General features: G+C 45.4%; 1 protein-coding gene across 1 annotated transcript in view; it reads left to right on the plus strand.

Moving 5' to 3' along the window:
* The window catches only part of CTNNA1 (catenin alpha 1), a 117,125-nt gene that overhangs the window by 68,302 nt on the left and 32,549 nt on the right, over positions 1-16,274 (plus strand). Inside the window, exons 8-9 of the mRNA XM_038149808.1 lie at positions 13-93; positions 876-1,028. Of these exons, the coding sequence (XP_038005736.1) occupies positions 13-93; positions 876-1,028 (234 nt within the window). The remainder of the gene's footprint in view (positions 1-12; positions 94-875; positions 1,029-16,274) is intronic.

A 16,274-nucleotide genomic window follows, 5' to 3' on the forward strand; every position in this document is an offset into this window, starting at 1 on the left:
GCTGTTTTCCAGGCTGGCCGCAAGGAAAGAAGTGATGCCCTGAACTCTGCCATTGATAAAATGACCAAGAAGACCAGAGACCTGCGCAGGCAGGTAAGGAATGGTCAGAGGTGGTGCTGGCTGACACAGGAGTACAGTGCTGCATGCTGGGGGTTTGTTGCTAGTGGCAGTGGGTTTGTTGGCCTGTCTTCAGTGAATTAAAGGCCAGAAGCTGCCAGTAGGAAGCATGGGGTGGGTATGTAATTCTCTGTTAATTCCCTGTTAACTGTGTGATACAGATGTTGGAGTCTTAATCATCATCATGGGAAGAGAGATTAAAAAACCTAGCCAAAGCCCCCCAAAAAACAACTTTTACTTGATGGACTTTGAAGAAAATCAGTGATATTTTATAGTCCTGATGATGTTCATCTCAACCTATTTTATTTGAGAACTGTATTTATGTAGCGTCAGCTTTTTGTCTGTTTGGTTTTAAAGCAGTATATTCCCATTTTTGAGTAAGTGACAATATGGATCAGGTTTGTTGAAAAATGTTTTTATTCTAGCAGAAAAATAAAAAAGTTAAATCAGTGTGTTGTTTAATCAGCTGAGAGAAAGCAGCAAATTTACTCAGACAAAACCAATATGAGCTGCTAAATCAATATTTGTGGCCAAACTGGTGACTTGCACTTCTATAACTAATCCATTTTTAAAGGAGATTTCATTTAAATTGAAGCAAAAGGTATCTAGACAAGACTTAGTGCAGGGAAACCCTTGGTCACACAAAGGAAAAAGGATCAATGATAAAAGTAGTTTAAGCTGTAGGTATTAATAAAGTAAGAGGGAAACAGCAGTGGAACACTACTGAAGAATAACTCATTCTTTTATTTTTATTTTAGCTCCGCAAAGCTGTTATGGACCATGTTTCAGACTCTTTTCTGGAAACAAATGTTCCTCTTTTAGTATTGATTGAAGCTGCCAAGAATGGGAATGAAAAAGAAGTTAAAGAATATGCCCAGGTTTTCCGTGAACATGCCAACAAATTGATTGAGGTAGGATGGTACAAATTAAAATTTAATTGTTGCTAGTTAAATTAAGGCAAAACTAGGCAAAACAGGTTTTTCAATTCTGCTGAAGCACAAAGCAAATTCTGTAATAAATTTCCTTTTAAAATTTTATTTGAATTAATTTTAACACAGTTGAATATTTGAATAATTGAAAATGTAAGCTAATCAAAAGGAGCAGTTAAATAACCCATGTAGTTGTGGATATTACAGTGTGAGTACATGATAAAGGTTTTATTACTTGGAGGTGGTCAGTTGGAGTAAGGGAGACCAGGGTATGATTGTCCTGCTGGACAGTTTGATCCATTGCTTTGAGGCCTGGAAGGTTTTTCCTTCCAGTAGAATGCCACTGAATATAAACAGGCCTTTTGTGTGAAGGCGTTCAGAATGAAGAGCTGCCCGCGTGTATGTAAAGAGCAAACAGAACAGTTGGAGTGACAGCACAACTGATCCCTGCCACCCCTCTGTAAGGAAAACTCAAAGGCTCTCCGGCTGGTGGAACTGCAGAGCAGAGCTCTGACTGGGGGGAAAACCAGATTAAATGGGACCAACGTGTCTTAACTGGAATCTCAGGATCACCGAGGTTGGAAAATCCTTCCCAGCCCATCAAGTCCAAGCTGATCCCCACCTTGTCCCCAGCCCAGAGCTCTGAGTGCCACCTCCAGCCCTTCCTCGGACAACTCCAGGGGCTCCAAACTCCCCTGGGCAGCTCCTGCCAAGGCTTGACCACCCTTTCCATGGAGAAATTCCTGCTGCTGTCCACCCTGAGCCTCCCCTGGCCCAGCCTGAGACCGTTCTCTCTTGTCCTCTCACTCATTACCTGGGAGAAAAGCTCAACCCTCACCTGGCTGCTCCTCCTGTCAGGGAGTTGCTCTCAGGGTCATTCGTGCCCTGCTGAGGGAAGCAGTTTTGATGGGTGGTGTCTGCAGAGAGCAGCAGCAGAGCCTGCCCCTGTTCATGGATCCACCTCGGGACTCTCTCACTCACCGCTGCGTAAGAGTTCTGCGTAAGAGTTCAGCTGATGCTGAATGGCACGGAACAAACAGCTATAGATATTGTTGGGGAAACATGCCACTAGAAATAAGTGTCAAAAATTCCTCCTGTGCTCTTCCGTGCTTTGAGACTCTGGGTGGTTGTGCTGAACCTCAGCAGCTCCCCGGGAACAGGCCCAGGCTGCTTTGTGTGGTTCTGCTCTCTCGGTGTCTCTGTTTGATAGTGGAGTCATGTGTCTCCAAGGCTTGTGGGGAATACTCACACAGCTGGGCACATTGAAATTGCTCAAGAATATGACTGATCAGACATCAGTAAAAGTAGCTTCTGACTTGCACGATGTATTTTTGGTAGGGTTCTGAGTGCACTTTACAACTGCCCCATAGTTCAGGGCACATGAAGTTTGTCCCGCTCTTTAGAGCTGCTGTCTAAGCAATGACAATCCTTTAATTCCTTGAAGGCATCCATTTTTCTCTTTTGGTTCTCAAGTTTCAGCATCAATGCTGTCCTCCTAGAGCTGCAAAGTTATTCTAATTTAAATTTTAAGTAACTGACGTTGTTCTGCAAAGCAGCATGTGGAAGGAAGGCAGGGCTGCTGTGCCCTGCCTTGGCAGCAGGATACAGCCTTGGGAACATTTTGAAGTGGGTTTGCTCTAAAGCCTCCCTTCTTCATATTTCAAGCCCGATTTATCTAGAAAATTATTTTTAGGGCTTGTTTACAGTAGAAGTTGAATCATGTAACAATAGCAGTGCCTCTTCTGCCAGAGTTCTGCTACCTCCTCAGCAGATGTGTGGAATTTATTGGCATAATTAAAAGGAATAATTGTACTGCTCTGTCCCTGAGCTTCTCCCCAGCCCTTGCCAGGTGAGCCCTTTCTCCCTGTCCCCTCGGAAGCCGTGTCCCACTGGAGCAGCCACAGTTCCATCCTCACTGGCACTGGCCTTACCTGGTGTGGAAATGCCAGGCTGCAGAGGAGTTTTCCAGAGCCTCTGTACAGCCAGACTCTCTTGTCTTCCAAGGAGTATTCCCCTGAAAGTAGACATTCAGTAATATTTTTGACTAACATCAAAAGCTTCTGCTAAAATGATATGCTGCTGCAACAGCTTTTTGAAGGCTTGGTTATTGCTTTTGCTGTCTGAAATGTAACTGTAGTTGTAGTGTAGCACGATGTAGATGGTTTATAAACCTCTTCCCTGAATGGAGATGGATTAATATATACACTTAGCTTGGACAGAAGGGAATAGTGCTCCTGCAGACTGTTTGTCCTGAGGGGCAGGAGAGCCACCGGCATCGTATGAGATGTCAGACTCACTGTGCAGGGGATGGGTTGGGGTGGGTTGCATTTGAAATGTCTTGTGCCTCTGCCATAATGGAGAAGGATGTTTGCCAGTTCCTCATGATTCTGCTCTTGGGCAGGAAACTCAGGAGAAACAACAAAACATTGTATAAGAGCAGAGCTGAAGATGTTTTGCTCGGTGAGATGGGCAGTGATTGCTTCCACGGGAGATGAGTGTGCAGGGAGTTTATCAGAACTGCCCTCAAATGTGCTGCTGGGCGACTCAAGACATCAAATGTGCCCAACAGCTGCAGCACTGAGTGGAGCTGTGCTGTATCATGCCCTGACAGGCTCCTGTGATTTGGATGTAGAGGGGAGCATTGCCCTTCCTTCCTTCCTTCCTTCCTTCCTTCCTTCCTTCCTTCCTTCCTTCCTTCCTTCCGCCACTTCCTTCCGCCACTTCCTTCCGCCACTTCCTTCCTTCCGCCACTTCCTTCCTTCCGCCAGCCACTTCCTTCCTTCCGCCACTTCCTTCCTTCCGCCACTTCCTTCCTTCCGCCACTTCCTTCCTTCCGCCACTTCCTTCCTTCCGCCACTTCCTTCCTTCCGCCCTTCCTTCCTTCCGCCCTTCCTTCCTTCCGCCACTTCCTTCCGCCACTTCCTTCCTTCCGCCACTTCCTTCCGCCACTTCCTTCCTTCCTTCCCCCCTCCTTCCCTCCCCTCCTTTGGTGCTGAGTGGGGACAGGAAATGTGCCAGAGATCCTGCTCTGCCCTGGGGAGCTCAGCACATCCCCACTGGATTGCTGGGAGAGCTTGCACCTTGGGTTACCCCTGTGTCTGTGAGCTGGAGCAGTCAGTGAACCAGTCCCTGAGAGATGTATAATGAGATAGATTTACATTGTTTTTCACGCTAAACTGTGGCAGGTGTTGGCCGGACAGGAGCGGCAGTGCTGGTTCTGCCCTGGCTGAGCACAGGGAGTTCTTGCTCCTGCAGTGCAGAGCTGTTTATGGGCCCTCCAAGTACCCATAAAGAGATGCAAGCCCATGATTTGGGTAATTTCGTTTTGAAATGCTCCCTTCTTGGCAGCACAGCACTGTCTGCTTCTGTGGTTCCTAACGCCCAGGCAGCCAAATTTGACCAAAAGGTGCAATAACCACAAAAAGGTGATTTGCCTGCTGGGTCTGTGTCTTGTAGAGAACCCATACCAAGAGCATCCCAAAGGCCTCCCATCTAATTTGTTTCCCACGTAGTAAAATCCTAACCCTTTTATCCTGCCTTTTGAAAACTGAGGAACAGTAAAAGAGTAGAATGAGCCTTGTCTCAGTTGAATAATACATTTCAAAGATAGCTTTCAAAATTGCTCTGTGCTAACAGACCATTAACTCTGGCTGGATTTGGTTAAAGGAGTTTAATTCAGGAATTGAGAAGCCAATTCCAGTGTAACACACAAGAATAACAGAAAGGACAGCATTTGTGGAGCCAGCCTAACAAAAAGTTAAATTCACTTGTAAACTATGGAAGTCTTCCCAATCTGCAGATTGTGAACTGCTAACTCCATTCCAGTGTTTTTTCCCACTGGGTGAGGCAGCCTTGGCTCTCCAACCTGACTTTGCTCTTGAGGAAGGTCAGCTTGGCACTGGCATCCTTGGAGTGACTGTTCCTGCCCGAGGGGCCGGGGCTGTCCTGCAGCGTGGTGCCCATCCTCAGTGATGTCACCGAGCTCCATGCTGGCTCTTTGTCCCTGCCAGGCTTTGAGCAGTGTTTGTGCTGAGCTGCCTTTGTGCTGCTCCCCGGGGATGCTTGGGCTGCTCCTGCAGAGGGAGAAAGCCGGACATGTTAAACAGAAACCTTTGCTTTGCTGTTGAATGCTTTAGAAAAGTAAAAATTAGCTTGTCAATTTGTCCCTGGTTACACTGCGTCACTACACAGAGTGTAACTCTGTGTAGTTATAATGGGAAAGTTTTTCAGACCTTAAGAGATTAGGAAATAAAAGGTAAGTAAGGAGATCGTCCGGGTTAAAATCCTCCAGTTTGCTTGCTGAAGAATATTTTGGAGAATACATTTGTAATATATTTGTAATTCCTTAAAAACAGCAAATGATCTCTTCTTCCTCTGGAACCCACTACCCCTGTGTCAAACATTTTTCTCAACGTAAATTTTATTTTTAAGTTTTCTTCTTACCAAGAGAAATATTGATAAGACCAAGGAGGCAAAAGCTCTCAATGGTGTTTCATAAGCATTGATTTTTTTTTTCTAATTGCTTTAATTTATCTGAAAAGACTGCTCTGTGCCTTTTTTTAATGCACTGGGTTGCATCTTGCATATGGAGTGATGATTTTCTCATTTTCAGTGAAACCCGTGAACAGATGCAGACGGCAAATTTATTTGCTTGGAAAGAATCACATTTGGGCACTTGCAGCTCCATAAGCTTTCTGTAGCCTCTTGCTCTGGCATTTCCCCCTTCTGTTGCCCTCACTGTCTAGCCCGATGTCCTGGAGTCATTCTTCAGTCTAAAATCTAAAAATACCCCTCTCCCAAAGCCTGAAGCCTTGCACACTTGCTACATTTTTCTTGCAATTATCTTGATTTGCTCAGACTTGCAGCCTGTGTGTTCTTGGGAGAGTTTTAGCTGCTGCAGGTTTTTAACATGTGAAAGGCTTTTTAAAACGTGAAGTGGATAAAACATAGCTTGGATTTAAAATAAAAACTGGTTTTTGGAGGCACAGGGAAGGTCTTGGCTGTCCCCTGTTCATTGTCACTTACCTGCGCATGGCCAGGTACCATTTATTGCAAACAAAGCATGGAATGGAAGAATCCAGCAGATCCAGAAGTTAATCTGCTCTGACAAGATTATGCTTTGTGTCTATCAGCCACCTGATTTCCGGAGTTTCCACAGAGTTTTCCAAACCTCTTTGGAGGTGGCTTTGCTCATTCTTGCAATGCTCTCCCCTCCTGCCTGCCAGCTCAGGGGTCAGTCAGTGCTGCCAGGCAGGGCTGAGGTTCCTGGGGAACAAGACAAGCACCTGGCACCCAACGCAGATATTAACTTGGAGTGTTCTTCTGAATTTTATTAAATCTCAAAACCCAGCATTTTCCAGACTAGGGTGATTACCAGGGTACTTCAGCACCTATTTTTCCAGTACTCTCATTTGCAGAGGGAAAAATATCTGCCAGCTCAGGTTTGTCTTTTATTGCTTTTATTTTTAAGGTAATTTTGTATTACAAGGGAAATGTCCTTGCACTGTGGTCTGGAGAAAAGAGGCAGAGTTATTTCCCGTTTAAAATGGAGATCAAAATGAGCAAAATGTCTCTTCCAAAGCACAAGCACGTTTTCTGTAATTTGTCTATAGATAGCCTTGGCAGCAATTTAAAACTAATGTCTCCAATAAATGACCAGTGTAACTCTAATGTTCCTTCTAAAGTCTGACACTCTTCAACAGCCAATGCACTTTCCTTGTAAGTTCATTTTATTAGTCAACTAATTCATAAATAAATTAAATTCTTCTCGTAGAACATGCTTTCCTTACATTCATAATCAGAAAAGTAGGGAAGCCTCAGCAGAAAAATGTTCCTACATTTTTCAACAAAACTGGATATACAAATTTAATACATCATACATAAGTAAAGGCAAGTGACCTTTTAATAGGATAACTTCTGTTCTTGTAAGGTTATTTTTTGAGGCCAATCTTCTAATGCTACACCAAATAATGTATGAAAGGGTCTGTAGGATGCTGGTGGAGTTTAAAGGATGTTGGAAGAGGAATAAGAGACTTCAGGGTAATCTTTGAGTCGAGATTTCATTGTAAGTGCACATGGGCAAGTCATGACAGTGAAACTGATGGGAAGGATGAAGAGATTGAATCCTCACAAATCTGGGCAGCTGTTGGGCTGTCTGGAGACAATTTTTCTCTTTGGAAATCCTCATGGTTTGTTGCTACTCGTGGAGGAGAGGCATTTCTGCCACACCTCAGCCACAGGGACAGACACCTTGCTATGTGACTGGGAAGGGATTCCTCTGCACACCTGGACCAAGGCACATGTGGAGGGGGTAGAGTTTGGAGTTGAATGAGTTTGAGGTTTGGAAGATATTAATGTGCTTTTTATTCCACTAGAAACTGCCCTGTGTTTGCTCTGTTCCTTTTTCCTTTGGAAACAGAAGCTTTTTGGAAAGGGAAATGTGTAAAAGAGGTCAGGAAGTGTGAGAACAGTTGAGTTTAGGTGATGTTAATGTGATGTCTTCAGAGGTAGCTGAAAAGCAATAGAGTCCTTTTATTTTCCAGATATTTAAGTCTTAATTCCAACAGCATTTTTAAGTGGCTTTTTGGATAAAGCTTTTTATAGATGCGGCATAAATGTTTTAATTCTTGATATTTAACTAAAAGCCTTGATGCATGTCTGGATTTTCATCATCTTAGTCATTAGCAATATTGGATTATTAGTCATGTCATGTCATCAAGGAGATGCCTGAAATCTGTGTGGAGCTCATTACTGACACTGTTTTGTCGTTTTCGTGAAGAGCACAGTGTACTGACAATTACAGTTACACTGCCATGAACAGTTGTCTGAATCACCAAAAACTGGTTTAAGCAGCTAATAATAGGCACCAAGTTGGAAGCCTTTAGTCAGATCAGAAGGCAGCATGTTCTGAGTGCTGAGCAAACTGAGATGGGAGAGAAGAACAATTTCACAGAATCCCAGACTGGCTTGCACTGGGAGGGACCTCAAAGCTCATGCAATTCCAATCCTCTGCCATGGCAGGGACCTTCCACTGTCCCAGGCTGCTCCCAGCCCCAGTGTCCAGCCTGGCCTTGGGCACTGCCAGGGATCCAGGGGCAGCCCCAGCTGCTCTGGGCACCCTGTGCCAGGGCCTGCCCACCCTCCCAGGGAACAATTTCTAATTCCCAATATCCCATCCATCCCTGCCCTCTGGCAGTGGGAGCCATTCCCTTGTCCTGCCCCTGCACCCCTTGTCCCCAGTCCCTCTCCATCTCTCCTGGAGCCCCTTTAGGCACTGGAAGGGGCTCTGAGGTCTCTCCAGAGCCTTCTTTTCTCCCGGCTGAACACCCCCAGCTCTCCCAGCCTGTCTTCATTTCCACTTTGACAAACACAGAGACATTTTTGGATAAGGATAATTATTTGGGTCCTGTCCAGATATCACTTCTAGAAACACTTTTATTTTAAGGAAAGGTATTTGTGTTGCTAAGGAGCATCTCAGCTGAGGGTTTGCTCTGAAGGTTTCAGCTGAAGCTGCGTTCTCCATCACACACCAGTGGTGTCATTGCTGTCATGGTAGCTCAGATTGACTTGTATAACTAACGTGGTTTGTGATTGTAACAACATTTTAACACTTTAGCTTGTTTGTCTGAGGGAGGAATAGTTCCTGTGCCAGCAGTTACATCTGCTGCCACAGCTGCATCGACAAGGGGCACGGTGCCCATGCCACACACTGCTGTTCCTGTGGCAGCCCTGCTTTCCCTCAGGTCTGTAGAGAGGATAATCCACCAGGCTGGAAATAAAGATATTGCTGCACTTTCCTACTGTGGCTGTGGTTTATGCTATAGATGTATTGATTCCTTTCAAACACCTTCCTCTGTCCGATTGGAAACCTTTCCCATTGGCACGAGAGAAGGTCTCTCCATGCTGCCCTTGCTGCAGTGAATGGAGCCCGGTCTGGTTTGTCCTGATGCACAAACTCTGGGATTGCCCAGCTGTGTGAAAAACTTCCTTTCTCTGTGAAACCTTGACAACACATGGGTGGCTCTCTGTTGGGGAAGAACATTTTCTCAGGGCATGGAAGGAGCTTGCCAGTGTGGAGCAGTACCAGGACATCTGTACCTGGAATGGCACCAGGGAACTGGAGAGGTATTTGGAGACAGCTCTGGACAGGGTGAGAGGCAAGTGCAAAGCTATATCCTTTAATTAGAATTTTAAACACAGAGATAGAGCTAGAAATGTGGAAGTACTAATAAGATGTAATCCCAGGCAAAAGGTGGTTACCCATGGAAATACTGATTGTCTCAATATAACAGGGAGCAGAAGGTGCACAATACCTTTATTTTCATACTTTTATATTACTTACAAGAGCATGGAGAGACAGAGCAAGGGGGAATGGCTTCCCACTACCAGAGGGCAGGGATGGATGGGATATTGGGAATTAGGAATTGTTCCCTGGGAGGGTGGGCAGGCCTGGCACAGGGTGCCCAGAGCATCTGTGGCTGCCCCTGGATCCCTGGCAGTGCCCAAGGCCAGGCTGGACACTGGGGCTGGGAGCAACCTGGGACAGTGGGAGGTGTCCCTGCCATGGCAGGGGTGGCACTGGATGAGCTTTAAGGTCCCTCTCAGTACAAACCAGTCTGGGATTCTGTGATACTGTCTCTGATTTCTCTTGCCATCACTTACCAGCCTGTTGAAATAACAAACCGTGTGACCTCCATTCCTCATAGTCCAAAACGCCAGCCCTTTGCTTGCCAGTTTTGTTCCAGCCAACTGAAACTTCCCTTCCTTGTGTTTTTAACCAGTCTTGGAATGAAAACTGTTCTCATCTTTGTGTGAGGCTGCAGAGCTCTGGAAATAGCAGTTCTCTCCGTTTGGTCCTTCATTACCCCCGGTGCTTTACATCTTCAGTTTGTCTACATGTGCCTTGTTTTATTTAAAGACTTTTACTCTTTTCAGTTAATACTTGGGGATTCTGCTGCCCACAACAAGCTCTTGCGAGGTACCTGCTGTGGAGCTGCAGCCACATGCTACTTAAGTCATATAAAATCACAAAGCAGCTGACAGCACAATTCTGGTAGCCCTCTGCACAGTCCCAGTGGATTTGATTCCTAGTCCTCCTGTATTAAAGAATTTGAGATGTTTTGTGTAATTCCCAGTTTACTCTACCTCTGCAAAATGAGGGGTTTGTAGGGTTAGAGTTAACACATCTACAGCTGTAACATTTCTTCTCATGCAGCACCTGTTAGGGCTGGATGTTAAAAAGCTCAATTTGTCCTAAATATTGAGTGTAGTGTACAGGTGAATAAATAAATGTATGGACTTAGTGAATAATGAAAGTCTTTCTGGAGAGGGATGGAGATTACATAATCAACGCATCTCTTCTGAGAGTCCTCACTTGCCATTAGTTTTGCCAGAAGAGTTGTTTCTGCAGATAAATTAATTTCCTGAGCTTTGACCAGTGTAAAGGGAATCGGGACAGGTCTCTTTTAACATGGAGGAGGAAGAAATTAGCTGTGCTCTGTTTGAATTTTGTGAGAATATAAAATACACTTCTCTTTAGCAAATTCCTAGGAGAAAAATGTTCAGTGGCTGCCTGTCCATTCTTTCTTTTTTTTTGCTTTTAAAATGGGTGATTTTTTAAAAGCTGCTTAAAAGTTGGAATTTGCATTCCCAGAGAAATTGTAAAATGTAAAGCAAAAAAAAAAAAAAACCAGAACAAGCAGCTGAAGTTTTGAAGTTTAATCAGAAATGAAAATGCCAGGAACACCTTTGAAAAGCTTGGTTTCTGTGGCCTTGAAATTCCCAAAGTATCTGTGTAGACATGGATGTGGATTTGTTATTTTTGTGTAAGAGTTTTTAAGCACCAGTTATGAGAGTATTCTGCTTAATGTTAAATTGAAAAGTTTCTCAGTGTAAGACAGTCAGAAAACTTCTTTCTGCAATGCTATTTTTACAACTGCAGCTTCAAACGAGAGTGTCCAGACTCAGAGAATTCAATTAGTGAGTGTTCGGCTCCTGCACAGCAATGTGTAATCCTGGGCTGTGGCAATGCTGGGTGGCAGGGCCAGCTCTGACAACATTCAATTATGCAACAATAAACACATTGCAGAGCCTTCTTGGGGCTGCACCAGCTTGGGATGGCTGCAGCAGCACCACTTTGGAGACTTTGCCTTCTTGACTGCCTGAAGAAGCTGTCCTAAAAACTTGACCTGTAAACAAGGAGGAAAATCTGGATGGTGTTTCTGTGAAGTCAGTCCAGCTACATAACTCCGAGGCTTTAACAAATTTATTGTCAGCCTTTGAAATCCTTGAAAATGAAGTTTCAAAGTGCTAGAGATTATAATTCCCTTTTTTTTTTTCTATTGCATCTTTTGTCCCTTGTTGGAAAAGCAATTGGCCAGTCCTTCAATAAAGAGTTCCCTGTAAAGTAACCCCTCTGCCTAAGCCAGGGAGTCTGGACAAAGAGAAGGCAGAACAAGTACAGAGCTGGAGCACTGATACACAGAATGACAGAATGTTCTGAGTTGGAAGGGACATGACCCACAAGGTTCATAAAGTCCATCTCTTCAGTGAATGGGGGTCAGACCCACAACCTTGGTGTTATTATTAGCATTGCGGGGTTATGTTCAATAGTGTAATTTAAGAAGCTTAACACTGACCCCAGACTTGTATAGTTGAGGCTGCTGCAGTTTTTTAACTGCTGGAAGACTTACCTTAGTCACGACCTGAACAAATTTCAAGTTTAACAAAAAAACAAAATGTATTTCATGTGGAAAAAGGTACAACCTCTGTCTTGTCAGGGGAGGAGGTTCTCTGCCACAAATTGTTACTAATGGTAGAAAGAACAGCTTTAGAAATGTCAAGTTTTTTCTGATTTAAATATTAGTAAATTCTGAAGAGTCAAAGTTAACTAGAATCTGAGATGGAATCACTCTGTGACAGATGGTACAATATTTTTTTTAATATTGGATTTACACCATCTTACTAATAACATATTCCCAGCTGATCCTTTGGCCTGAGGTAACATCTGCCTCTCAAAAGGAAGCACTGAAGTTATGCCTTCTCCAAAGGCAAAAAAAAAACATGGAATAATTTAAGTTGGAAACACCGTCCGAGATTCAGCTGTTCCCAACTGTTCCCGCACCACTGCCAAGGCCACCACTACACCCTGTCACCAAGTGCCACATCCACATGGCTTTGAAATCCCTCCAGGGATGGTGATTCCACCACTGCTCTGGGCAGCTCTGCCAGGGTTTGACAATGCTTTCAGTGAAGAAACTTTCTCTAAAATCCACCCTGAGCCTGCCCTGGCCCAGCCTGAGGCCGTTCCCTCTCCTCCTGTCCCTGTTCCCTGGGAGCACAGCCCGACCCCCCGGCTGTCCCCTCCTGGCAGGAGCTGTGCAGAGCCACAGGGTGCCCCCTGAGCCTCCTTTTCTCCAGCTGAGCCCCTTCCCAGCTCCCTCAGCCTCTCCTGGGGCTCCAGCCCCTTCCCAGCTCCGTTCCCTTCCCTGGACACGCTCCAGCCCCTCCAGGGCTCTCTGCCCATGAGGGCCCAGAACTGGACACAGCCCTCGAGGTCCCCCAGCAGTGCCAGCACAGGGGACAGGCCCTGCCCTGGTCCTGCTGCCACCCCATTGCTGGCACAGCCCAGAGCCCATTGGCCTCTGGCACCCCTGGGCTCGTGTCCAGCCACTGGCACAGCACCCCCAGGTCTTTCCTGCTGGACACTTCCCAGCCACCTCTCCCCAGCCTGGAGCATCCCTGGGGCTGTTGTGATCCCAGGGCAGGACCCAATATCTGGTCTGGTTGAACCCCTTACAAGTGGCCTCAGCCCATGGATCCAGCCTGTCCAGATCCCTCTGCAGAGCCCTCCTGCAGTCCAGCAGATGCACACTCCTGCCCAGTGGGGTGCTGTCTGTGCAGTTACTGAGGCTGCCCTCCATTCCCTCATCCAGGTCACCAACAGAGATATCAAACTGGGCTGGCCCAGTGCTGAGCCCAGGGAACCCCACTGGTGACTGGCCTGGATTTAGGGTCATTCACCTCCCGGATTGTGCCAACACCAGAGCCACTCACCTCAAATCATCTTGCAGTGTGCTGATGTCATCATTGAAAACAATGAGCTTTGAGTTTCAAAAACTGCTCAGTGCATGAACGCCCCTTTCCTGGGGCGAGAGACGAGCCTGCCCAGCTGCTCCGCTTGGCACGGTGTGTTCCGTGCACTGCATTTGTCACTGAGGGGAAATTTAAGCTCATTCCTCTAAATACCAGCAGCTGCTTGGGGTCTGCCCTGCCTTGTGGGGTCTGAGAAGCCATCTCTGGGCTGTGGCTGTAGACTCTGAACAGAGAGAACTTTGAAATCTACTTTTAAATCGGTCTGTCAGCAGTGAGAGGTGTCTGAACTGTGCTCGGCTGCGGGCTCGGGCTGTCTTCATTCCCACTGTATTTTTAACTTTTTTCAAGAGATTGCTCGTTGTGCTGATTACATTATTTGCAGTGGTTTTGTCTCCTTTGATGCCTGTGCCAGTAGTGCTTATGTAAAGGGACTTGATGATATTGAATGGTAAGAATGAACAAATGCAGCAGGAATTCAATTGCTATTTTGCTCTCAAGCACAAGTGTTCTTCTTTCTAAATCAAGTCTGACCACTTACTATGTCAGTCAGCTGCTTTTGTTGGAGACATGGAGAAACTATTTAATTTACATTTGATTTAAAGGAAATTTTTGTTCCCTTGAGGTGCATTATTTAATTTAGAAGTTTTGGAAATGTATGATTTCCAAGCACTCTGTGGGCTTTGAAAGAGTTGATCTTCATCTCAGCTACAAAATCCAATGTATTATGGGTATGTGCCAAAAAACTGGCCGGCACTACCCTATCCTCTGAAGAGAGAGGGAGTTTGAAGTTACTCGTCAGATCACCCAGGCATTACTGAAGATGAGTCCTTTCAGGTACTTTTAAAATTAAATTTCTTAATCCTGCAGCCATCCACCTCAGCTAGTACATGCAATTTCAGAATTCATGTTATAGAGCACCTGGTAATTACTGACAGTTGAAAATACCTCACTGTTACATCATTTACAACTTGATTAATTAATAGACACAGCTCTTCTTAAATGCCAAATTTTAAGAGGCTTGTGAGTGTTTTCCAGTAGTTTGACAGAGCCTTCCCATGAGTGCAGTAAACCCTGCACTGCTGTGAATTTACAGCCCTGTCTGCAGCACTCGGAAGTCATCTCAGCTGCTGCCACGTCTGTGCCTCGCTCTGATGTTCAGCAGAGAGTTTGCAGGGAAGTTTGTGTGCTGATCTGGCAAGAGAAAGCACCCTGCCAGAGCGAGTAGCTGGCTGTTGGATGAGCATGCTGAAATGAAGGGTTGAGCTCTGGAGCCGCAGCCTGGGATGGGATGTGGCAGCCAACAGTTGGATTGTCTTAAACTGCCAAAGACCCTCAGTCAGGGAAGCACACACGCTTCTTTCATGAGGGCTGGCAGTGCCAGTCGGGCGCTTTCTAAAGAAGAATTGCCATCAGTTGGGTATTCAGAAAAAAAATGACTGTTCAAAAATGACTGTGCAAAAAAGCAAATTTTCATTATACCACGGTGGGGACACTCCATTATTAACTTCTTTGCCTCTCTGTGTTCAGACAGAGGAGGGTTTCTGTGCGCTTGATTCATCACACTTGGCTTGAGGGACAGCACAACATCTCCAGATATTGGAGAGGCTGATTTTGTGGTGCTTCAATGTCGCTTTTATTCTGCCCCTACTCAATAGAGCTTTGTGTTCTCCTGGCTCCTAGAGGTTGTAATGCTGCTGTGGAGGCAGAAATGATGGGGAAATATGGACCATAAAAAAAATTGGCAAACTGGTGTTTCTCAAAAATATGACCTGTGCTTAAACCAACAGCAAAATCTTTATTTCACTTTTAAATCATGGCATCTGATTGTCTTTTGATTCTTTTGAGTCTCTAAACAAAAGCATGATGTACTTTTACATTATCCCAGCAGTTCACTGGGAACTAGGGATTCAAGGCATGGCAGATATACAGGAAAGCTCCCCAGTGTTCAGACACAACCCCTATGTGAGAGGGTGTTCCTGTTTGCTGGGGTGCTGTGCAGAGGGGCAGGGCTGGAGCTGTTCCTGGGTGGTGGCAGAGAGGAGGAGCACAGAGCCCTGGCTCAGCTGGGCCCTGCCTGCAGCACTGTGCACAGAGCTGGGGACATCCTGAAATTCACCCCTGCATGTGTAGGACTTGAATCCAAACACGAGTGGAAGAGAAACTTCAGGAGCAGGACACAAATATTCCTGAGAGCTGGCAGGGTTTCCTCTGTGTTGTTGATGCTGCTCAGTCTTTCTCTCAACTTCAGTTTGTTTTCCTCCAAATATGTGTTGGCACATCTGTTTGCTTGCTTGTTTTGTGCTGGAAACACCTCTCCTCCTGACACCCCTGCTTTCCATCCTCTGTAACTTGGCTTGGAGCTGGAGGGAGGAAGAGGCTATTTACTTTGCAGTGGGAGCTTGATTTTGTTTCCCCAAATTGATAATGGGATTGATGAAAAATGCTGTTCAAGTGTAATGGCACGTGCTTGATGATTTGCAGGACAGTAATGTATTCTGTGTGGGAACATCTGCCGTGAGGGAAGGGCTTGGGGAGGGGGAAAAGCATGTGGTAGAGCTGCAGATACTACTTCAAAATTACTTACATGAATGCAAAGAATAGTTTAATTAAAGGCAGAATGCAAATTCCTCGGCTTATAGAGAAAAGTATCTGGAGAAATCTGGTTCAGTGGTGTTACTGAGCATCTGTTGGCTCCTGGTGATGCTTTTATGGCATATTTACAGGGGGCTTTGCAGGTTGCTCAGCCTCTGGAAGGACAGTACTCGGTGTTCGTCTCAGTTCACTTGCTGCTATTTTTACAGCTTTCTGTGTTCAGATGGCTCAGAATAACATGCTTGTCATTCACCTGTCAGCTGAGAAATGTAACTTATTTCAGACTTCCTTCCCCTGAGAGTAGCTCTGGGATGAGGAATATCTTCAATTACCAAAAAAATCTGTGCTGTCCCCATCCTCTGTGCTCTGAAAAAGCAGATGTTTATAGAGGTCCCTGCTTCAGGCTGACCTAGTTAAGGGTGATGCTGTGCAGCAGGTCAAGGTTGTGGAGTAAAGTTTTTTAGCATCACAAGAGATCCTATTCAAATTTTGGAGGCCTGTGGATGCATCATGAAGATCTCCTGTACCAGTTTTATTTGATGA

This window comes from Motacilla alba, chromosome 13, assembly GCF_015832195.1.
Source record: "Motacilla alba alba isolate MOTALB_02 chromosome 13, Motacilla_alba_V1.0_pri, whole genome shotgun sequence".
Classification (NCBI taxonomy): Eukaryota; Metazoa; Chordata; class Aves; order Passeriformes; family Motacillidae; genus Motacilla; species Motacilla alba.